This window comes from Pipra filicauda, unplaced genomic scaffold (assembly GCF_003945595.2).
Source record: "Pipra filicauda isolate LSUMZ 115617 unplaced genomic scaffold, ASM394559v2 scaffold85_size2586006_pilon, whole genome shotgun sequence".
Classification (NCBI taxonomy): Eukaryota; Metazoa; Chordata; class Aves; order Passeriformes; family Pipridae; genus Pipra; species Pipra filicauda.
Genome location: NW_024105042.1, coordinates 2198383 through 2221581, shown reverse-complemented (window position 1 = coordinate 2221581; position 23199 = coordinate 2198383). Strand labels below are relative to the sequence as shown.

At 63.3% G+C, this 23199-nt stretch overlaps 3 protein-coding genes across 10 annotated transcripts; 1 reads left to right on the top strand and 2 right to left on the bottom strand.

The window, feature by feature from the left end:
- Positions 1–1869: 1869 nt before the first annotated feature.
- SFXN3 (sideroflexin 3) lies at positions 1870–7879 on the bottom strand. Of its 6 annotated transcripts, none has more exons than XM_039390684.1 (11): positions 7601–7879; positions 6056–6222; positions 5667–5837; positions 5415–5513; positions 5069–5144; positions 4530–4615; positions 4062–4189; positions 3887–3936; positions 3688–3737; positions 3176–3223; positions 1870–2885 (listed from the first exon to the last, which is right to left on the bottom strand). In XM_039390684.1, the coding sequence occupies exons 1-11, from the start codon at positions 7730–7732 to the stop codon at positions 2789–2791; spliced, it is 1104 nt and encodes a 367-aa protein (XP_039246618.1). In that variant the 5' UTR covers positions 7733–7879; the 3' UTR covers positions 1870–2788. The 6 variants fall into 6 exon arrangements, with proteins under 6 accessions (XP_039246618.1, XP_039246616.1, XP_027594529.1 ...); XM_039390682.1 differs by having other exon boundaries at positions 2789–2885; positions 6056–6313; positions 7601–7877; XM_027738728.2 differs by having other exon boundaries at positions 2789–2885; positions 6056–6236; positions 7601–7877.
- PDZD7 (PDZ domain containing 7) lies at positions 6990–15967 on the top strand. 3 transcript variants are annotated; one of them, XM_027738721.2, is made up of 17 exons: positions 6990–8132; positions 8773–9180; positions 9356–9496; positions 9904–10078; positions 10404–10580; positions 10801–10948; positions 11178–11238; positions 11675–12100; positions 12580–12783; positions 12971–13012; positions 13201–13358; positions 13535–13626; positions 13775–13866; positions 13964–14035; positions 14491–14982; positions 15185–15285; positions 15438–15967. In XM_027738721.2, exons 2-17 carry the CDS (start codon positions 8988–8990, stop codon positions 15585–15587), a joined length of 2724 nt encoding a protein of 907 aa, XP_027594522.1. In that variant the 5' UTR covers positions 6990–8132; positions 8773–8987; the 3' UTR covers positions 15588–15967. The 3 variants fall into 3 exon arrangements, with proteins under 3 accessions (XP_027594522.1, XP_027594524.1, XP_027594525.1); XM_027738723.2 differs by lacking the exon at positions 12971–13012; XM_027738724.1 differs by lacking the exons at positions 6990–8132; positions 8773–9180 and having other exon boundaries at positions 9360–9496; positions 9909–10078.
- On the bottom strand, positions 15816–21607 carry LZTS2 (leucine zipper tumor suppressor 2). Its single transcript, XM_039390681.1, has 6 exons — positions 21527–21607; positions 20673–20741; positions 19169–19615; positions 18300–18815; positions 17530–17799; positions 15816–17439 (listed from the first exon to the last, which is right to left on the bottom strand). The coding sequence occupies exons 1-6, from the start codon at positions 21587–21589 to the stop codon at positions 16765–16767; spliced, it is 2040 nt and encodes a 679-aa protein (XP_039246615.1). The 5' UTR covers positions 21590–21607; the 3' UTR covers positions 15816–16764.
- Between the last annotated feature and the right edge of the window lie 1592 nt (positions 21608–23199).

Here is a 23199-nt window from a genome sequence, read left to right as displayed (position 1 = left end):
TGGCCCTTGACCTCTGTGATGAGCCATCTTGGGAAAGGACTGAGCATCCTTGCTCCCCTGCATCCACTGCTGCATCCTGGGCTCCCCTGCAGAGGCAGCGCTGTCACCTTTGGGCTTGTCAGCCCCCCAGAACTCACTGGCCAAGTGAGTTTTCTCTGCCCCCAACTAGGACACCCATGGAAACAGGTCCCTCCTGGCATAGCGAAGTGACTGAGTCTGTGGGCGCTCACTGCAGTGCTGCCAGTTCCAGGAGAAGACAGACACCACGGCTGGTTTGCAGGGCAGCATGCCAGACCTGCAGCCCACCAGACGTAAATTTGTCATGTCTCAGCCTAGCAACGCCAGCTTATGCAGGTGGGGTACAGACCAAGGGGATCTCAGGGATGGGGTAAAAGCAGCTGGGAGTATGGGGACTGGTGAAAGACATGCAGTGGCTCTGTGTGGCCAAGTACTGCCATGCCACCCTGCCATGTATCCCATCCCCAAGAGCTCTGGGGGCTCTTGGGCTGAGCCCAGCCCCTGCCTGGCCATTCACTCAGACCCAGCCACCCCAAGCCCCTCCACCTCTGGTCCCATGTCCCTCCCATTCCCATCTCTGCCTCTTGTGGCCACAAGCAGCTCAGGGCCAGCTCCCAGCCAGTGCACACATGGAGGGTGTCCCCACGCAGCCTAGTGGTGTGTGTGGGACGAGGCAGGTGTCATCATTATTTTTGTTTTCTTTGCACTGCTCTGGAAATATATTGTGTTCTCAGATAATCCCGTTCAATTACACCACAATAAAACACATAATAAAAACGTAATTCATTTTTCCTGTGCGCTCCATCTCCCTGTGTCTTGGCAAGCTATTAAAAATTTGTCTTCATTTTTCTGGCAAGAGCCTTGTACCTTTTCATTTTTAATTTATGAGAGCAGAATAGCTACTGACAAGCCCTTATTGCACGGCAAGGGGCTGCATTATTTATAAGCCGCCAATGGCTGGCTCAGGGGAGATATTTGCAATATTCTGGAGCTGGGAGAAGGAGGGGGACAGACCCCTGACGTGCCTTTCCCAATCCACTCCCCCACCTTGAGTGGGTGCTTTGTGCAGATGTTCTCCTGGCTGCTCCTTGAGGGGAGCACCCACAGCCTGGCCTCTACCAGTCCCTGCCCGCTGGGAAAGCTGTGGCACAGGGTGGCTCTGGGCTGCCTGGCCCTTATCTCGCCACTGCTGCATCTGCCCATCTTGGGCTTAGCAGCGGCTCTCACTCCTCCATCCTTCAGCACAGGGCACTGCAGAGCATGGTTGCCTCCATCCCTCCTCTCCCTGCGTGGACATCCATCACTCCTTCTGACTGCCCAGGTCAGACAGAAAGCTGAGGGGGGAGGCAGCTGCTGCCCGCAGCCTTGCCAGGGTCCTGCGACAGCAGCGATGTGCTCTCCAATGTGCTCTCTGATAGCCGTGCATAGAAAGTGGGATAAAAATAGCCCCACAGGAGAGGCAAGCACAGGACCAGGGCCAGCACTGAAGGAGAGTGCTCTATGAGCAGGCTGGAAGAGGGGGTGTGAGTGTGGGCAGAGCCAGGGTGACGCTCTGGCCTCTTCAAATCAGCGACATCCAGGGCAGCAGCTTAGCAAAGCTCTCTGCACAGCAGCGAAGTCCAAAGCCGACTGTACTAAAAAAAGCCCTCCTGACAGCTGGATAAGCTTAAACACATGCCGGGCCAGCCAGAGCCACTGCAAAGGCAGTGGACTAGAAAACAGGGAGCAGAGTACAGCCCTGGGGGGCACAGGGGCACCCAATAAGCCAACCTGCCCCTCCCTCCTGCTCCCATCCTCGCCCCAGTGGCAGTTCCTTTCCACCACATAGAAACTGGCAGCAACATGCTTCTCTTTGCTGTTGGTGTTTTGTATAAACAATCTGCCTTTATTGTTTGGTGTATATATAGGTACATTATATGTATATCAAAAAACCTAGAGGAAACCACAGTGCATTTAAAGCTATTTGAGAAGGTCCACCTGAAAGCAAGCAGTCCAGAAGAGGGTAGAGTAACCCCTTGGGGGGAGCCCAGCCCTGAACAGAGATGGCATTAAAATGAGAATAAAAATGGAGACTCTGCTGGGATTAAAATGTGCCATTCGCTCCAGGGATGGAAGGAGCAGAAAGCCAGATTAAATCCCCAGAGCAGCCTGGAGGAGAGCAGAAGGTGAGCTGGGAGCACACGCCTGGGCCGGGAGAGCCGCCCCCGCCCCGAGTTCAAGCCACTATGTGCACTTCATCACTCACCCACAGCTATTTTGAGTATGGGGAGTTTTCCTCTCTGAAAGCTGCTCTGCCATGCCCAAGCACCAGCTGCTAAACCACTGGGGACCACAGGGTGCTTATATAGGGGTTCTACCTTCAATTGCTGTGATTGTCTACTGCATCCTAAAGCTGGGGAGCACCATTTTCTTCCTTATTCCACAATTTTTCCTCTACCACCGCTCACGAGATCCCTGGTGCTGCTGCCCACGTTCCCCTGTGCACTGCACACAGCTACAGGCACACAGAGGGTAAGCACAGGAGGAATGCACCGGGGTGCCAGCCAGGAGGTCCCTGAGCAGGGCTGACCCAGGCATGGGGACAGGGTTTGGTGTGGTGCTGCATGGCTGCCGGCACCCTGGGAAGCAGGGCTGAGCACCTGGAACCTATGGAAACGCAACAGCCAAGGGAAAGCGGCAGCAACCCCAAAGGGATCCGAAGGGCGAAGCTCGGCAATTCGCTGGCCCGGCAGCTCCGTGGTACACATCTCGGCCGCCCCAGGACCCCCATTCAGAGCCCTTTGTTGAAGTAGACCGTCTCCAACCATGGGTCTTTCTTCCGTATCTGATCTTGGACATCAGGCTCCAAGCTGCTCACGGCCATGGAGCTGCCAAGGGGACACAGATACAGAGGATGGAGGGGATACTGGTGGCCTCAGCTTGGAAAACCACCTGCTGTACCTCTTGGGGATGCTGTTCCCATGGCACAGCACAGACCCTTGGGTCTGCACTGCTGTGTGTGCGCAGAGACGTGTGCACGGGTTCAAGCCTCTGACCACTCACAGAAGCAAAACAATCCCTTGGGACTCAGAAAGCACAAGGAGCCCACGCACCCCCTGCCTACACCCCAGCCCTGCCCCATGGGAGCCACACGTGTAGGCGAGGTGTTTGTCTGTACCTTTTCTGCGGGAAGAGTGCACAGCACAGCGGGGTGGCGAACACCAAACTGGAAGGGAAAGACAATGAAAGGAGAAGCTGGGCTGCATAAATCTCCCACACCCACCCATGTCCTGGTCCCACAGCAGCAGGAAGGCAGCCCAGAACTGTGCCAGATGCTCAGCCAGGAAATGGATACAGAGATGCCCTCTCCAAGCTCCAGACCCTGCATTTGGCTCCCGAAGTGGGACAAGTCTGTCCCATCAGTGTGGGAGAACAGCAACGCTGAGCCTGAGCCCACGGCAAGCTTGAGAGACATTAAGATGGAGCAAAACAGCTCCCAGCCCCAGGACCTCATATCCCATCCTATCTGCTGGGGAGCTACCAGCCTGACTGAGCTCTGGCATTCCCCCAAGAAACTCTGGGGCAGTTCTCACCCCGCCTGCCAAGCAGAGACCCCAGCAGCACTGTCCCCTATACCTGGGCTCAGTCTGTGCCCAGGGCAGTGCCACCCATGGGTGGAGAGTGACTTACCATAATCCCACCAGGCCGACCTGCAGGGGAGCGTTCAGGTACGGGTACCGCTGCCAGGGAGAGGCTTTGTGTCAGTGCGGCGAACAGGGTGGGAAGGTGCCTATTTTCTGATGGTGTGCCAGCTCCAAGGGGTGCCAGCGATGTGACAAGCTCGAGGGGTGCTCCTATGCTCACCCTCCCATCCCAGGACCCCTAGTACCTTCAGGAAAGCTCTCTTCTCCAGCATGTTCATGATCACTGGCGGGATGGCTGAGGCCAAGGGGAAATAGATGAGCCCTCAGTGCTCACAGGCCCCCAGCAGCAGTGGGACCCCATTCCATGCTGCCAGGGACCAGCTGTAGTCCCCCAGCACAGATGGAGGAGAGAACACTCACCCATGGCTGGGGCTGCCATGCCAATGCGGGACACCACCACCTGGAAAATGGCCTTCTGGGCTGCAGCTGTGGATTCTCCTAGGCGGTTCCCATTCTCATCTGTGACTGGGATCCCGAGCTTGAGCTCTCTGCAGGGAGAGAGGCAGTGAAGGGGCCCCAGGGCACAAGGGTGGGGGGATCAGGAGACAGGGCAGGTGCATGTCTCCAAGGGAAGCTGGCATCCTCCTGTATCCCCATCCACTGCCTGCATAATAAACTGCGGGAGATCTCAGCTGGACTCACATTCACACTTGGGAGTGGTCCTCAAGAGGGTTGTATGGGGATGCAACCAGGTGTTTGTACCCTCAAGCCAACCCCCCAGGCTAAGGGATGAGAGCAGGGCCAGCAAGGGAAGTCCCTGAGTTCCCTGACAGTGCCTGGTGACCCCTGACATGACCCCAAGCACCCCAGCCCAGCCCAGGGGCTCACCTCTGCCTCATTAGTGGGATGTTGATGCAGTTGGCAGCTGCCACAGCCGCAAAAGGAACGTACCGGCCGATGATGGCTGGCAAGTGCTGGGGGGAAAAGCAGGAGGACGTAATGCAGAGGGTCTGGGGGCAGAGCTGGCTGTTCCCAGGTCTGTAACCATCCTCCTGGAAGACCCTGTGGTGTCCCAGCCCCACTGGAGAAAAACATTCTCTCCTCCCCTGGAACTCCCAGCCAGTAAAAGCTGCACAGCCCAAAGGGTGTGGGGGGGTCCCACATCCCACCCCAGCCCTGGACAGAGGCTGACTGGTGAAAGAAGCCTGGAGAGATGCAACTGGAGCAAGGCTGGAGGGACAGGTCATCTCCACAGCCTTCACTCAGGAGAGCAGTTGTATTGTGTGGGTGACCCCATCAAGGCCCTTTTCTCCATCTTCTTCCCCACCCCAGGTGATGGGGTGAATCTGCTGATCAGCTCAGAGCTCAGGGAGATCCCATGGGAAGGGTCCAGGTGCCCCACCCATGATGGCCAAGGGTCACCTTACCTTGGTGAGAGATTTGAGCCCCAGTGCTGTGACAACTGCCCCCGTGGTCGCACTCACATAGGCTGTCCCCAGCTGGCTGCAAGAGCAGGAAGTGACACCCATAAGCCATGATCCCCTCATCCCAGTTCCCCCTCCAAAGGGGACAACGTGCCCTTCAAGAGCACCAGGAAACCTGAGTTCCTTTCCCAGCTCTACCACTAACTCTGACAGCCCCACTGGTGTCCAACTCTGGTTGTGCCAGGTCCCCATCATCCTCTCTCACAGCTCCCTACTATTCAAGGAACTGTTCAAGGCACATCCCTGGCATTTTGGGGTATCCCAAGAACCTGGTCAGAGAGATGCTTACCTGGGGGTAATGGGTGCATCCCCGCTGCGGTTGGTGTAGTTGACAACGGCATTGAAGGACTGGTTGACCCACTGCCAGAACAGCACAGCCGGTGTGGTCCTGCCAGAGAGAAGGGTGCTGGTGGCATTGGGGGATGCCACCTGTGCTCCTACAGCACTAGTGCACCGTGGGGTATGGGACATATGTCCCCTCCTCACCCCAGGGCCTGGGAGGGGCATCCTCCTGGCCCTGGGGTGAGGAAGGGACGGGTACCTGTAGAAGGTCAACATGCAACCGGTGATGGTCATGTTCATGGGGACCTGAGCAGACATGCGTCCCACAAGGAGCATCTTCTCACCCGTGTCAGGGTGGAAAGCTGAATCGTAGATGTACTTTGCCCGCCAAAGCTGATCCTCTGTCAGCCCTGGGGGTACTGTGCCCGCCCTGCCAGATAAGGGTAGTACCTGTTGAAAGACCCTCTGCCAGCATACGTGCCCTACTTGGTCCCCCACAACCTTAGGGACCAGCCAGGGAGTTTGGGGGGCTGGCTTTGGCTGGGGGGACGGTCATTACAGCTTTCATTCCCACCTCTGGGGATGGCCCCAAGGTTGTATCCTGCCCAGGAGCAGTGCCAAGGGTATACCCATCCTCTCCCCGGGTACCTGTAGTCCTCCACCACCCGTCGGGCTTCCTCCAGTGTGGCCCCCGAGAGCAGCAGGTTTCGGGGGTCTGTCACCATGAAAAAGTGCTTGGCCCGGCCCTGAAAGGTGCTCTGGTCCCATCGGGGCTCACGGATGTTGATGGAGGCAGGCAAGGATGGTGGCATCTTCTGGCAGGGTGGGGCTGAAAGGATTATGTGGGATGTGGTGCCTGTGAATCCCCCGACAGCCCTGTTGGGGCAGCGCTGGAGCTCCCCCAGCCTGGGGGGACAAAGGGGTGAACAGGGAGCCTCTTTGTAATGGAGCTCAGCAGGGACCCCCGAGGCCACCCACCAGATGGGGCAGCTCGTGGGTGGTGCGACCCCACCACTGCACACTGCGATCTGTCAGTGGGAACCCCCCGAACGACCACCAGAAGTCACGGACACCCCCCCACCCAGGCAGGGCACCCCAGTCACCGGTGGGGGACGGGGACCCACCACTTCGGGGCTAGAGGTGCTGCCAGCAGCGGGAGAGCACGGAAGGGCACGGGACGGAGGAATATCCCCCGGGGAATGCACCGCCACACCCCGCACGGCGCTATTTCCGCGGCCGCCCCTCCCCGCGAGAAGCGGCGCTCAGCAGCCTCCCACCCCGCGCCGAGCATCCCTCCCGCCACGCGTGACATCCCGCGCGTAAGGACCCGGGGCACCCCCCGCACTCACGGCTCCCGGGGCAGCGCCCGCCGTGCCCGCGCTGCCGCCACCGCCCTGCTCCCGCCCGGCGCGCGGTGACGTTCGGTCTCGTCACGGGGGGGCGGCCCCGCGGCGGGCGAGGCGGGGCGGGGCAGGCGCGGGGGGCGGCGGGGACCACGCGTGACCGGGGCCGGCGGCGGGGGGAGCGGTACGTGCCGAGCCGCACGCGGCGCCCACGCGCGGGAGCGCTCGCGCGTGGGCGTGTCCGTGGGCGCTCACGTGCATGCCCGTGGCCGCGCGCGCGTGTGCGCGCTCACGTCGGCGCCTCCGCGCTCGCTCGGGTGCTCGCGTGTGCGCGTCTTCGCACGTGGGTGTTCACGTGCGGTCTCCGCGCGTCCTCGTTTCAGCAGCCGCGCGCGCGCGTTTCCGCGGGCTCGCGCGAGTTTCGATGCCTGCGCCCCGCGCGTGCCCGTAGCGCCGCGCTCGCACCCGCCGCGTTGGCGTCCACGCGTGGCGCGGCGGCTGCGCGGAAGCGCGCGCGGGGCCGCGCCTCCTCAGGAGTGGGCGCCGGCCCGAGCGCTGGGCGGTGCGTGCGGGCACACGCGTGTGTGTGAGCGGGGCCGTGTCCACGCGCGGGCGGCGCTCCGCGGGGTCTGTGAGTGCGTGGCAGGGCACGAACACGCATGCCGTGGAGGTGCGAGTGCATGGGGTGCGTGTGCCTGTGGGTGCGTGTCCCCACGCCGGCCGTGCCCCCCCAGCCCCTCACCCCGGCGTTGTCGGGGGGCGCTGCCCCGGGGCGGCCCCCCCGCGCCGGCCCCCGCCCCCGCCGCCCCCCCGCCGCCCTCCCGCAGCCCCCCCGGCCGCCGCGTATCACCTGAAACCGCCGCGGTGTCGGGTTCGCGCTGGAGGGGCCGGGCCCCTCCGGGAGGTCCGGGGGGTCACGGCCGATCGAGGGTGGAAGCGTTCCCCCCTGGGGAGGGGGACGCGGGGGGACACCGGCTCGCATCACCGGAGTTAGTGGAGCGGGGGGACGCTACACCTCTCCTCCCCTGGCCGTGCCTCAGTTTCCCCTGTGTGGCTCTGGTATGCTCCGCGCAAAGGGAGGAGGTGAGGGGGAACACCACATTCCTTGCCCCACGCAGCCTCGTGGGGGGACGCGCCCCCGGGGCACCCCCACGCCCTGCCCGTGGCGGGGGATACGCACGGGGCTGCCCCACCCCGCCAGCTGCAAGGCCGGCCCCGGCCGCTCTCGATTGACAGCTCCCGCACCCGATGGCCGCGCCGGTCCCGCTGGGAAAGCCAATCCCCGCGGGCGGGGGGGCCGGAGGCGGTGCTGCCCCCCGGCCTCGCCATCCCCCCCGCGCTGCTGCCAGGTGTCTCTTTCGCAGGTGGCACCATGGGGACAGGTGAGGAGGGCACGGGACGAGGGGGAGGGAGCGACGGCGGTAGGGGGTTCCCCTGCACCCCTTCGAGGAGGGGGGACCGGCGGCTGATGCTCGAGAGGGGCAGTGGGTGGGTGCCGTGGGGGGCTGGCAGCAGTGGGGACACCAGAGTGTCCCCTGAGCCGGGGCCATCACTTATTTATTGAGGTCAGGCTGGGGCGAGCGGGGGACGAAGCGGGGGGGTGCAGTGTGATGGCGTTTCACCCACGCCTGGAAAATCCCCGCAGGAACTGCCATAGGGAGCAGCGCACCCATCTCCTGCCCTACAGCATTGGGAATCTAGAGGAGCCCTAGGGAGGGTGGGGAGTGGCCGGAGGGGTCAGGTCCCGCTTTCTGGTGTAAAGCTGATGTCCCCGTGTCCCCTCTCCAGAGCCTTTCTGGATTTATACTGCCAAGTAAAGCCCCTTTGCACCCCCTATTCCGGATTTGCATTGCTAGGTAGAGCCCCTTTGCACCCCAGCATCCTCGCTCCAGGGCAGGGCAGCCTGTTCCCACACCCCCATGGTGTTACCCAGGAGTCATGCGACAGTTCGACCCCGAGGACACTCTAGGACGGGAGGGGATTGGGCTGGAGAGGAAGTCACGAAGCTCCTTCTCTTTCCAGGCTGTGCTGCTGAATTTGGGACCTGTCCTGCCAGCACCAAGCACCCACGCCAGCTGTCCCCAGCATCACGCTGCTAAAAGAGAGTGGTGCCCAAGCCTGGGCATGTGCTGCTGGACTATGCCATGTCCCCCGCTGGCTGACGGGCAGCCCTGGCCCCGTGAGGACACAGCCAGCCCTGAGCCAGACGCCGGGACGCCGGAGTGCCCAGCACCACCATGGCCCAGGACTGGGAGGCGGTGCTGTCAGGGATGACGGCGGGCAGCCGGTCGCGGAGCTCCAGCAGCGAGGCCAGCCTGGCTCCCCGCTTTCTCCTCAGCAAGCAGAGCCGCCTGCTCAATGGGACCACCCGGAGCACCCGCGCCACCTCCCCCATGGGCCGTGTCATCCTCATCAATGCCCCCATCGAAGGTGCGTGGTGTGTCCCAGCCCTCCACCCACCCCTATGGCCAGGAGGGCTGGGATGGCAGGGTTCCATGGGTCTGGGGGCAGGGAGGGCTGTCCAGGGACTGGGGATATCCCCAGTAAGAAAGAGCCATTGCTCACACTGAGCCTGGGTGACTCATCCATTCCCCTGTCCCCACAGCCAGCAGCAATGAGAGTGACATCATCAATGCCATCACGGTGGAGAAGAGTGCGGATGGCAAACTGGGCTTCAGTGTCCGTGGTGGCTCCGAGCATGGGTTGGGCATCTTTGTCAGCAAAGTGGAGGAGGGCAGTGCTGCCGGTAAGAGGGACAGGGCAAGAGACACCAGTGGGGCTAGGTATGTGCCAGCAAGACCCTCTTGAGAAGGTCACATTGACATGGTGCCGCAGCGACAATGCCACCCTTCACGGTGGAAAGCCACCATCTGCTCCCTACTGCCTTTTGGCCATGGGGTTTTCAGGCTGCCCACCGAGAAGAGCAGGAAACAGGAGTAGGCAGCTGTGTGCCAATTACTCTGAGCTCCATCCCCAAGCCACAGCGAGGTGGCAAGCCACCCATGCCTGCCATTGTCTCAGTGTGATTGTCAGGCATCCCCACCTCTGTTCCCATGGGGTTCAAATGAGGTCGAGGACACATTTAGGGAGGGGTTGCCAAACAAAGACATCAGTGCCAGTCAGGTGCCCACCTGAGCTGTGTGCCCCTCGCAGAGCAGGCTGGGCTGTGTGTTGGTGACAAGATAACAGAGGTGAACAGCGTGAGCCTGGAGAACATCACCATGAGCAGTGCTGTCAAGGTCCTCACCGGCAACAACCGCCTCCGCATGGTGGTCCGGCGGATGGGCCGTGTGCCAGGAATCAAGTTCTCCAAGGAGAAGACAGCATGGTGAGCGGGGCCAGCACCCCAAAACCCAACCCCTTGGAGGGCATGGCAGAGAGGCCTGGTGGGGGATGCTGGATGACAGAAGGATCCAGAGCTGGGGGAACCCCAGGGTGGGGGGCATCAGAACTCTCTAGCAAAGGTGGGGAGAGACCAGGGTGAGGTGCAGGATGAGATAGGAAGGTCTGGAGCAGGCGGGGTGGGTGCAAGCCCCATCGTAAACATTCCCCATCCCCATCACTCTCTTCCACTGGGTAACACCAATGGCCCCATCCTGCTAGAAGATGAGAGCCAGATCCCCAAGCCCCCCTACACTGTGCCCATTCTCCAGGGTGGATGTGGTGAACAGACGCCTGGTGGTGGAGAAAAGCGGCTCAACGCCATCGGAGAGTGGCTCCGAGGATGGGCTGCGGCGCATTGTCCACCTCTACACCACCTCTGATGACTACTGCCTGGGCTTCAACATCCGTGGTGGCAGGGAGTTTGGCCTCGGCATCTATGTCTCCAAGTACGGCTGACCCAGGGGGCATGAGGGGGACACAGCGCCCCAATCTGTGCTGTGCCCACACTGGGGCTCAGCACCGCCTCCCTGGCTGAGCTCCCCACCCTCAAAAGACTGTGGGCACCACCACCAAGGGTGCTGGGGCATGGGGCCTCCCACGTGGAGGTGTGGGGCAGGAGCAGAACTCTGACAAGGGTTGATCCCATGCTGTTCCCTCTGTGCCTAGGGTGGACCCTGGGGGACTGGCAGAGCAGAATGGCATTCGGGTGGGAGACCAAGTCCTTGCAGCCAATGGAGTCAAGTTTGAAGACATAAGCCATAGCAAGGCAGTGGAGGTGCTCAAGGGGCAGACCCACATCATGCTCACCATCAAGGTACCTGCACCCAGGCCTATGGGATGCTCGGGTGAGGCAAGGGTTGGTGTGTCCCCATACTGGCGCTGCCCCAGCTCGGCTCGGTGCCCGTGGGGCTGGTGCAGCTGCCGGCTGGTTGGGTTTCAGGTGGGTGGGAAGGGGCGATGCATTATTCATGGCTGGCACGGGATCGGGTTCGCTGGGACAGCCGGCATTCACTGACCCCCTTGTCCTCTTCCCCTGTGTGTAGGAGACAGGCCGGTTCCCTGCCTACAAGGAGTTGGTGGCCGAGTACTGCTGGCTCAGTCGCTGTAAGGGCAGTGCCTTGCGGGTACTGGCAGGGACGCGGGGCTGGGGCGCAGGGCTGTGGTTGGGATCCCCATGCAACTGGTGTCTTGCCACTCTGGGGAGGGAGAATATCCACATACCATGGGATCCCATGGCCTTGGAGAGGGCATTAGGACCCCTATGCCACAGCCAGCAGCCCTGCGATCTCGCAGGGTCCTACATGTCCCCGTCTTTGGAGAGTACATGATGATCCCTATGCAGTGGCCAGCAGCCCACTGGTCCCCATTACTCTGTGGGACTCCACATGTCTCGTCAAGAACGCAGAACTCCCCATGTGCCTGCCAGCAGCCCTGCAATGCCCACGGCCCTATGAGTCCCCACACGTCCCCTGTTTTGGGGGGGATGTGGAACCCTTGGTGGCCCACAGTGTGTCACACTGTGTTCATGCTATGCCTGCAGTGACCAACGGGCAGCTGCAGCAGTTGTCTCAAACCTCAGAAACCAGCTCCTCCATCTCCTCCTACTCCTCGGGGCCAGCACCAGGGACAGTAAACGGGCTGGGGATGGCTGCCCCAGGGCCCCCAGCCCGCACCGTGGATGTGGCCATCTCCACGGAGGATGGGCCGCGGCGGAGCTGGGTGCGGGAGCGCGCTGAGCGGGCCATGCAGACTGAGCCAGCCGCCGAGGGGCTGCCGGAGACGCGGCGCACGGTGCGGCCCCCTGAGCTGCTGCGGGACACGGCCATCCGGGGCCAGGGCACCCGCGAGACCCCCAGCACTCACCCACGCCGGACCTTCACCCACTCACCCAAGACAGCACTGCTGCTGGCGCTGAGCCGGCCACGGCAGCCCATTACACGCTCCCAGAGTGACCTCACCGTTGCCGGTAGGCACTGGGGCATAGCCCCACACAATGGGACTCACCCCTGGCTGGTGTCCCCCTCCAACCCTTCACCCCCAGCCCTGGGAGTCTCGCAGCTCAACCCCTGCCCCACTTGGAGTGAGTCTCCTGCTCGAGCATCCCGTAGTCCCTGACCCACATGGATACCTGGACCCTACTCCTGGACTTCCTACAGTCAAACTCTCTGGTCCTTACTCTAGCACCCTATAGCCCATATGGACCCCTGACTACTAACCCTGGGTATCCTATAGCCCCACATAGCTGCAACCCTGTCAATGGGGCTTGCCAGGCACCCCAAAGCCCAGCCCCAAGTCCCCTGGAGCCCCACTGCGCCCCACAGCAGGACTCTTTCCCAGTCAATGTCTCCCAGTAGCCCCTCCAATCCCCCAGAGTTCCCTGCCTCCAGACAAGGTTTGGGGTGGCATCCCCTGGCCTCTCCAAAGACCCCCTCTCTCTGTCCACAGAGGAGAAGCGGAAGAAGGAGAAGCCAGACGGACAAGGGGCACGGGGGGCCCCCCCAGGGCTGCACCGGTCCAAGACCCTTGTCAACCTCTTTTTCAAGGGGGGCCGTGCCACCAGCCAGAGCTGGGCCCTCCCAAGCCAGGAAGCCCCTGCCTCTGACCGCCGGGCACGCACTAAGTCCCCAGGGCGCTCCGATGGGGACAGAGGTACTGGACTGGGTGACAGGGCAGAGAGGGACTCAACCTGGGACTGGTCCCCCCTTGTATGGGCCTGTTGTGGCATCCCTGGCATGGAGGGGGCATAGGGAGGGGTTCCTCAGGCATGCAGTTTTGACAGTGGGCAGCGACGTTGCTGACTCCCCTGGGTGCTCACCGCTCTCCATCTCCCTTGCAGTAGGTGCTGTGCAGAAGTTTGTCATCCGGAGCCTGAAGCGGGGTAACGGGGGTGCCCGTGTGCCCAGGGGGGTGTGGGGCAGGCTCTGCATGTGCCTGGCCCTGTGCTGTGTGTACCTGTCCCACTCTGGTGTGGAGCGAGCTGTTGGGGTGGGGGGCATGGGGAGCTTTCTGGGCTGCCTGGGACAGTCCTTGCCCCGCTGGCCACCCCTCCTTAATGTGCCTCCCCAGAGAAAAGCCAGCGTGCCAGCATCCTGGGCCCCACGGGCATCACCACCCTGCAGCCCAATGGCAGCGATCCTGAGGCCCGGCTCCCGCACATCCAGGAAACCGCCACACGCCTCCTCAGCCCCGACGAGGTGACAGCCGTGCTCCGCCACTGCTCCCGGGTACGCACCAAAGGCAGAGCACAGGCAGGGAAGTGCTGCCACCCTGGGCTCATCCCTGGGAAGCTCCTGTATCCCAGGGGCATGGCGAGCACTATGTGCCCACATTGAGCTCTGGGAGGTAAACTGAGGTGTGGGGGTAGGGCATCCATCCACTGACACCCCTCCTGTGCCTGCAGTACCTGCACGAGGGCAGTGTGGAGGATTTGGTGCGGCCACTGCTGGCCATCCTGGACCGGCCTGAGAAGGTCCTGCTGCTGCGGGATGTGAGGTGAGTGCTGCTGGGGAGTATCTCAGTGTACCCCAATACTGCCCAGCCTGATGTGTGATCAACCTAGACTCTCAGACACACTCCTCAGCCCTGATCATGCTCCATCCCAGAGGCTGCCACAACCTGTCCTCCCTCTTTGCCTTGGCAGGAGTGTGGTGGCCCCCACGGACCTGGGCCGGTTTGACAGCATGGTGATGCCCTTGGAGTTGGAAGCCTTCGACGCCCTAAAGAGCCGCTCAGGTGGAGCCCAGATCCCCCAGGGACCTTGAGTGGGGGGAGGTAGTGGGCAGGGGTGAGTGCGGCTTGGGGGTTGACTGGGAGCTCTTCCTGACCGCAGTGCGCTCACCTGCCCTCCGACCAGCCCACCATGATGTCCCCCCCAAGAGACACCTCATCACACCAGTGCCTGGTGAGTGCCACCCACGGACAGCCAGGACACCAGGCTGCCTGTGGAGCCCCTTACTGGATGGAAAGGATATAGGGGCAGTTTAAGAGAGAAGAAAGGGAGCTGGGATGCCTGGGTGCAGGGGGTCCCAGGGAAGAGGGCACCTGGTGTCCCTGGGTGTTGGGAAGACCTGGAGCAGCATTATCTGTAGATCCTAGGTGCCAAGGAGTCTTGGGGAGGAGGATCTGGAGTACCTGGAGAGAGCTGGGGTCTGGGGGTCCCTGGATGTCAGATGCCCTAGGGAGGGAGCTGGGGAGTCTGACTATCTGAGGAAGATTTGGGGTACCCAGGGGATGCCTGTGTGGCAGGGGTCATGGGGAGTGGGGCTGCAGGGGTCCAAGGGGATCCTTGGGTGACAGGGGTCCCAGGGAGCAAGGCTGTGGGGTCCTGGAGAGATCCCTGAGCCCCTCTCGTTTCAGACTATCGAGGCGGATTCCTGCTGAAGCCGGCAGGAACCCCAGAGCTAGAGGAAGCTGGGGAGCAGCAGGCAAGCCCAGCCCGTCCAAGAGCATCCCCCAGCCCCCACCGGCTTCACCCCCGCACCTACACCCCGCTCCCCGACGTGCCAGTGGATGCCTATGCCTGCACCAGCCGCCCCCTGCCCACCCTTGGCCCCGGGCCCCCCAACTGGCTGCTGGCTGAGCCCCCCCCAGGCAAGAGGCACGGGCGCTCACGCAGCCCCCGGGCCACCTGGCGCAAGGAGTCCCCCGGGACGGCACCTGACAGAGGGGCCGAGGTGCTGGGGAAGCCCCGGCGGGCACGGGCTTCTCTTTCCCCTCTCTTTGGGAGGACAGGGGGTGAGGTGGAGGCTGGAGCAGCCATCAATGGCCCCGAGGATGCCAGCAGGGAAGAAGAGGAGGAGGAGTATCGTCTGCTCACTGTCACCCTCTCCAAGCTGAAGCACTCGCTGGGTGGGTGGCACCCTCTTGCAAGGGTCAAAACTCCTCCAAAACTAGAAGGGGGGAAAAGCTGCCCCAGCCCCTCATCCATGTAGGACCTACCAAAACAGGGTAGGATGGAGGTGCAGCTGCCCAGGGGAAGGCAGTGCCATGCCTGTGAGCGGGTGGGGGTCCCAGCCTACCCGGGTGCGAGGATCTTGCGGCTCCTTCACAGGGATCAGCATCTCCGGTGGCATCGAGTCAAGGGCACAGCCAGTGGTGAAGATTGAGAAGATCTTCCCTGGTGGAGCCGCCTTCCTCAGTGGCATCCTCAAGGTACAGGGGAACCTTGGGGGACCCAGCACATGCCATGGGGTGGAAAGACATCCAGACACCCCCATCCCTTGGTACTGCTGGGTTGGTGGCGGTCCCCAGGCACCCCGAAAGGAGCTGCACTTCACCCTGCTGTCTTCTCTTGCGGGAGCCAGGCCGGACAGGAGCTGGTGTCGGTGGACGGGGAGAGCCTGCAGAACGTCACGCACCAGAAGGCTGTGGACATCATCCGCCAGGCCTACCGCAACAAAGCCAAGGAGCCCATGGAGCTGGTGGTGCGGGTGCCTGGAGCATCCTCAGACTGATGCTGTACCTTCCCTTCAAGGAGCCATCCCATGTTCCAGAAGAGCCAGATGGCTTATTTCTACACTGAGCTGTGGCTGGTCTCAGCACAGCCAGAGGGTGGGAGAGCCAGACCCGCCTCAAGGGCACAGAGCAGCTGCCCACTGCAGGACCCAAAGGAGAGCACCACTGGCAACACAGGAGATGGACAGGTGGCCCCTGACCCCTCTCTGGACACACAGACACAGTCCTGAAAAAAACACAGCCAGGGGCTTGTTTTTTAATCGCCGTTTCTGGGTGGTACATGGGCGAGCCAGGCTCTGGGAACGAGACACGACTGGAATAAAGTACAAAAATCCCCCCCTGGAGCCAGGGGTGACCAAGCCACAGCGGGGCACAGACAGACGTTTCCTTTGGTTTGATCCCTGCTCGGTGCCCAGCTGGGCTCCCCCCCTCTGCCCACCCCGGGGGTGTCCCCAGAGTGTCCCCAGCTGGCACACGCAGCATTGCACCTCTCTCCCCTGGCAGGCTGGGCATCACAGGGGCATGGGCTCTTTTGGGGGGGCAGGAAACAGAGGGCTTCTGGGGGCAAGGGCATGGGAAAGGCACTGAGGGCAAACTGCCCCGTGGCAGGGGTGAGGGGGCACAGACTGGTGGAGTGTGAGCTGGGAGAGGGTGATATGTTTTGGTAGGTCCTATAAAAATAGAGTTTTTTTAAATGGCACAGAAACGAATTCCCTGACAAACACACAGAGGGGCATGAAGGAGGCTGGCATGGGCAGGGACAGGGCACATGCCAAGTGACTGGGTGACAGTGCCAGCAGGGACGAGAGGGAGGGGACAAGCCAGCCCTCCCCCTACCCAAGGTGACCCTGGCTGAAGCCAGCGCCACTAATCCCCAGGCACTAAGAGGATCAGCAGGAACCAGTTCCGGGCGGCCCCAAGGCCAGGACTCGGCACCCACCTGACCTCACATCTCACGGGCACCCCTCACTGCAGTGAGCACTGATGCACCCTCACCCCAAAAGCTCCATGCTGGGGAGGGGACAGCACCTGCAGTCCCCTCTACCTCTTCACAGTGCCAGCAGTCTACAGAGCTGAGGGGAGAGCAGGGGCCCTCCACAGCCCAACAGCTCCCAAAATCACAGGGGCTGGAGGCCCCTCTAGCCCTCCAAACATGGGGTGAAGGCAGGCAGCATCTCAGATCTCGGTGGCCGTGATCTCCTCAAAGGGTGGGTCAGGGGGATCACAGGGTTCGGGCAGAGGGTCCTCGCCCTGAAGCCGGAGATGCTGGAGCCGCTGCTCCAGCCGCCGGTTGCGCCGGTACATCTGGATGTAGCTGTATTGCAGCTGCTTCTGGTAGCGGATGACCCGCTCTTTCTCACCCTGCCACGTGCCACGTTCCTGCTCGAAGGCATCCCGCTGCTCCTGTCCACGCCGCCGCTCCAGGGCCACCTCCGCACGCAGCCGCTCCAGCTGCCGCCGCAGCCCCGCACTGCCCCGAGGCTCCTCGCCGGGTGGGGGGCATCCCTCGCCAGGTGGGGGGCACCCTTCGCTGGGCGGGGGGCATCGCCCACGGGCGGCTTCCCGCAGCCCCACCACCTCCTGCTCCAGCCGGCCGGCTTTGGCACGGAAGAGGTCAGCCTCGCTCTTGCGGCGTTGCAGTTCGTTCGCGCAGACCTCCAGCTCCAGCGCCTTGAGGCGGGCGGCCTCCTGCAGCCCCTGTGCCCGCCGCTCGCCTGCCTGCAGCTGCGCCCGTGCCTCCCGCAGCTGAGCCCGCAGCCCCAGCAGCTCTGCGCCCCGCTGTGCCAGCTCCGCCTGCGCCTCCTTCAGCTGCTGCTTCAGCAGAGAGATCTCCCCCGACTTCTGGCACACCTGTGGGGACAGTGGGGCTCAGACACTAGCCAGGAACCCCTGACCACAGCCTGCACCCCCTGACATGCCTGGTGCTGCCAGATGACTCACCTCCCACTTGGTCTCCTCCAGCCGGGGTGCCAGCTCAGTGCGCTCCCGCTGGAAGGAGGCGCAGCGCCGCTCCAGCAGCTCCCGCTCCTGCAGAAGCTGGGCCAAGTCCTCCTGCAGCTGCTTCTTCTCCTGCTGCAGCTGCAGCACCTGGAGCTGCAGGACCTGTTGCCCCCGCTGCGCCGCGTGTGCCGCCTGCCGCGCCTGGGCCACACAGCGCTGCCGCAGCCCTTCCAGCTCCTGCTCACACCGACGCTGCTTCTCCTCATACACCTGGGCCATAGGATGCACAGGTGCTGGAGAGGCAGCACAGCGTGGCCCCACTTCTGTTGTCCTCTCCAAGATCGGCATCACATAGAGGGGGCAGTGCATCTCCCCCAGATGGAGGAAGGGTCCAGGAAGTGTGGTACACACCTCCTTGTGCCCCCCTATCCCTCTGCATGATGGGCCCCCCCATGTCAGCACTCCCAGAGCCTACAGGGCTCCCTCAACCCCATCACCAGCAGGGAGAAGCCACAAGTCTCAGGCTCATTCAAAAAAGGGCACCCCAAGATAAAGTACCCCAGTCTATACAACTGGTCCCATGGGCCATACAAGACCCTCCCAGGGACTATATAGGACCATTCAGCTGGTGAGAAAAACCCACATACCCAGATCCACAGGAAAAAGCACCCCCTACAAGAGTTTGTAAAGGGTCCCTATTCCCAGCCAAGGGAATTCCCATGCCCCAGGGAGGGAGACAAGAACAGGACAGGGGGACATCAGGGACATACCTGGCAAATGGCCACCTCATTCTCGTCCAGGCTGTCACGCAGGAGCCGCAGCTCGGCCTCCCTCTCCCGCAGCTTTTCCTCCAGCTCCCGCACCAGCATGGCCTCCTCACCAGGCAGAGGCGAGCGCCCACAGGAGCCACTCTCTGAGGAGGGCCGGCCCCGGCCGCTCAGCGAGCCTGTGCTCTTGCTGGAGGACGAGCGCCCGCTGTCCGAGTTGGAAGGGCGGCAGCCCACCGGTGGATCAAGAGGGCCATGGGGGGTGGTCGGCAGAGCACCCACCTCTGGGTGCTGGCTGCAGCCCGTGCTGTAGGTGGGCAGGCTGGAGAGGGAGTTGCGCCCAGAGTCTGAGAGGGTGCTGGCACGGCAGCTCAGAGAGCCAGGCTTTTCAACACCCAGCAAGTGGGTGAGGCTCACCTGGCTCTCCGAGAGCCCCAGGCGTGTGCCTGGCTGGGCACTCCGAAGCTTGGATACCACTGGCTTGAAGGCCATGGGGCGAATCAGGGTTTTCTCCACATTCTGTCAGGAAAACAGGGGAGAGTGAGGGGTTGGGGAGGACCCACCACCCTCAAGAAAGGCTGCCTTGGACTGTGATGAGGGGTGCTCCCAGCCCAGATGCCTTCACATCCCAAAGAAGACAAAGGCCAGTCAACCACTCACTCCACCCCTTTTCCATGGGGTGCCCAAGTGGGTTCCCCAAACCCCCTGGCACAGAAAGGACATTAAGAGCATGGGGACCACCACTTCCCAAAGGACACCATAAGTGTGGCCATGTGACCCCAGTTCATACATCTGAGCCAACAGTCCCAGCATGGCATGGGGAGTAAAGTCAAGACCCCAGCACCCACCCACCCTGCTGCTGCCCCCCCCACCTCTTCCAGCTTGCCAGAGACAGGGATGAGCTTGGGGGGCGGCCCTCGAAGGTGATCACTTGGTGCTTGGTCATCACGGAGCTCATCTGAGTCACTGCAGGGGCTGGCAGGAGAGGAGGCATCAAGCCAGTCACCACAGAAGCCACCGTTGGCATAGGAGTGGGTGACGATGGGCACAGACACGCGGGGCTCCTCAGGAGTGGCCTGGAGCAGCCCCTCCTGCTTGCAGAAGGTGGTGGAGGGGTCCCCATCACAGGGCTGGCTGGTGTGGTCATGGCGAGGCCGGACGGGCAGGAGGCTGCCCACACTGCCCATGGTGGCAGGGGGCGAGCAGGCAGCGGCACGGAGCTGTGTGGCTCCCTCGGCAGCGGCCTCAAGGGGCACTGGTAGAGTCTGCACGATGGCCATGACGGGGGGCCCCCCGGCAGGCAGGGGCACACGGGCAGCCTGCAGGCAAGGGAGACAGGGTATTAGAGCTGTGGGCACCACCGGCTGTGCCCCACCGGCTGCCAGCATCCCCAGCTGGGCACAAGGGCACTCCCAGGTTCCCAGCCACCATCCCCTAACTTGTGGGCATGGGCTGGCCCAAGGGGAAGCAGTCAGAAGGAGATGCCAAATGAGCCAGAACAAAATTGGGATTAGTTGGAGGAGCAGTACCAGCACCCCCCAAGTTGTGCTCAGCACCCCGGTGGAGCAGCGTGGGGCTGCCAGGGGCTGTGGGGTGCTGGTAGCACTGTAGGGCAGCAGTGATGCGGTCCTGCCTCCTGCCATGCCCTGGCGTGACCCTGCCATGGGAAGCGTGCCAAGACTGGAGGCGAATCCCGAGAGGCCTGCAGAGAGCCGGCTCATGTGCAGCCCGCCGCCTGCCTGCCCCATGGCACCCACCAGTGCAGCCCTGCAGAGAGTGAGGGACAGACTCACACTCCAGTGTCAGCCACCTCCTCGGCCCCACAACCCTCACCTCTCTGCAGTGACCCCATAGAGGGTGCCCCCCACCCCCAACCAACCACAGTGGGGCACAGGGTCCCCTGGAGAGGGCAACCAAGGGGGAAGTTGTCTGGTGGGCACCAGGCTCTTTCCCAGCCCTAACACATGGGGGCTTGTTCCCATCCCCTCCAGCTGGGGGGCTCTGCCAGTGCTCTGCTGTGACCTCCGTGCCCCCCCTGCTCCAACCCATGCCATACGCCTGCGTGACGGGAGCCGGCCGACAGGCCAGATCCATCCCCCGCTGCCTCATTGCATCTCGCACAGGGCTGCGGCTGGCACAGGGCGAGGGCGGGGGGGCCGCTGCCCGCACGGTCTCTCCCGCCGAGCTGTCACCTGAAATCAATCTGCCTGCCAGCGCCCGGGGAGGGGCGAGCAGCGGAGAGATGCCGGCGAGCCAGCCCCCCCGCCACCGTCACCCCCACCGGCACGTGCCATCCCCAGGCACCGTGACCTCACACCATGCTCCTGATACCCTTGGGTGGGAAGATGGGTGACCCCCACCACTGGCTCCGCTCACCTCGCCAGCCGCTGCCCATCCGTCCGGTCCACTCAGGCCTCCACACCATAAACACGGCTCCGCCGGCCCCTGGAGCAGGAAGGAGGAAGAGGAGAGGGTCAGGGCACAGAACGGCAGTAGGGGTTCCTGTGTCCCCGCTGCCTCCCCGTCCAAGCCCCCCCGGCTGGCGGGGCCAGGGCAGATGGTGCCAGCGTGTCACTGAGGGTGGCAGGGGAGCCCGACGTCGGGTGCGCTGTTCCAGGGTGGAACCCCGGGTGAGCTGCGGTTACCCCGGGAGGGGGGTGGGGACAACAGCCCGCCATAGGGACCTGCTGCTGCCGGAAGAGCAGGAATAAGGGATCAGGACCCCCAGAGGGACATCTCATGGCCCGCCAGCGGCAGCCAGCCAAGGCGCAGTACCCCACCCCAGCGAAACGCCCCTGGGACGTGCGGGTCAGGGGGACGGACGCCCCCGGGGACAGCGGGGCCCCACACAGCCCGGAGGGGGCACTGCCTCTGACGGGGCCCTGCCAAGCAGGTGCTGGGAACAGACTCCATCTTCTCCCTCCCGCCAGCCCCCGGGTCCGCCGAGAGGGTCCCACCACTGTCCGGGGAGGGAGGGGCTGCCCAGCCGCCCAGTAAAACCAGTCAGCAACTGGGGTGGCGTCACCACCAGCCACTCCGGCTGGACCACAGCGTTGCCGGATCCCACCGTTCCAACCCCGAAATGTCAAGGGAAGGCTCGGCCCCTGCTCAGCCAGATCCCCACTCTGAGCAGCTGGGGGTTCCGGGCCCCCAGGGACCCCCATGACTCGACGGCACCAAAGGACCACTCCAGAGCAGGGGGAATCAGCCCCTCATCCCTCCCCACACACCTGGCACATGTGGGATGGACACCCTCCATGCCCAGCTGGGCCCCTCTCTGGTTCCCCCAGCATCCTGAGGTTCCTTCGATGGTGCTGCTCCCCTTGCTCGCTCGGAGCCACCCCGCCCCACTGAGCCCCACAGCACCCAGCCTGCCCCACGGTGCTTCCACCCACCCCAACCCCACAGCATCCTGAACCGCCCCAAGGCGCCTGTGAGCCCCGCTGCCCCACAGCTCCCCCACAGCTCCCCCACAGTGCCCTAAACCGTCCCCAAAGTTTCACGACACCCCCAAAATGCTCCACAGCACTCCTGGGCCTCTGCTGCCCCACACCTCCCCGAAGTGCTCCTAAACCACCCCCAAAGTGGTGCAAAAGACCCCCAAAGTGCCCCACAGCATGCCTGGGCCTTCACTGCCCCACAGCTCGCACCTAAAGCACCCCCGAAGTGCCCCGAGAATCCCTCAACTGCCCCAAAAACCCTCTGGGCCTCTGCACTCGCAGGGCCTCCCCACGTGCCCCTGAAGCACCCCCAAAGCACCTCACGGCGCCCCAGGGCCGCCCCCGCCCCCGCAGCCCCCCAGAGCGCCCCGGACCCCTCCAAATCGGCCCCGGGGGGCCCGGCCCTACAAGACCCCAAGTCCCGGCAGCTCCCCCCGAAGCGCCCTCCAACCCAACTCCCCGAAGCGCCGCCGCGGCCGCCGCGCCCCCCCGGCCCCGCGGGACCCCCGGGCGGCCCCGGCCCGGCCCCCGCACTCACCGCGGCCCCGCCGCCGCCTCCCGCGCCGCGCCGCGCCCCGGCCCCGCCCCGCCGCGGGCCCGCCCCTCCTGCGAGGCCCCGCCCCCCCTGCGAGGCCCCGCCCCCCGCGGGAAGGGGCCGAGGGGACAGTGGGGTACGTGGGGCACCCCCCGCGCGGGCCACCCTCGCCCGGTACATTCCCAGTCACCTCTGTTCCGGGGTATTCCCAGAGCTCATCTGCTTCTTTGCCCCAGCCAAGCCCCCCAGGTCGGGGCTCTTCACCTCCAAAGCACCCCCAGGCCTTTGGGATGAAGGTCGCTCTCGAGCTTATGCCCCTCTCACTCTTCTCCAATTATTCGGTGAGCTCAGCACTCTGCTAAGGGGGCTGGGGGGCTCTGCTCCACTTATTGCACCCCCCCTCTCCATGAGATGTTAAAGGTAATGCCACCCCCCAAACTTTCGGAGAGACCCAAACTGGGAGAAAAATGAGAATAAAATAAACCCTCACCAACTCGCCCACCCCAGGGGGTCATGGGTGCCCACCTGTCCTCCAAAGCCTGGGGTCACCCAGGGTCCCCCCACAGGTTCAGCTCCTCCATCCCCTCCCAGCCCCAAGGAGAGATGGGTGGGAGATGGGGGTCCTGGGCTACCCCACTGCTTCACTTCCACTCCAGAGCCCCATGACAACATCTGACCTGAGTAAGACTGGAGAAAGGGGACCAGTGAGCTGGAGGGGGCCCTTGGGTTGAGGAGGTACACCCACACACACCCCGCACTCCACACTGCCATGCAAATCCTGACCCAGCTCTGCTCTCCCATCTTACCTCCGCTTCCCCAGGACCATCCTCAACCATTGCCCCCAGCCTGCCCTGCAGGTGCTCACACCTGCACTGACAGCACCCAGGGGTGCTCTCTGGGAGAGCAGGTGCACCCCGGAAACCCGGGG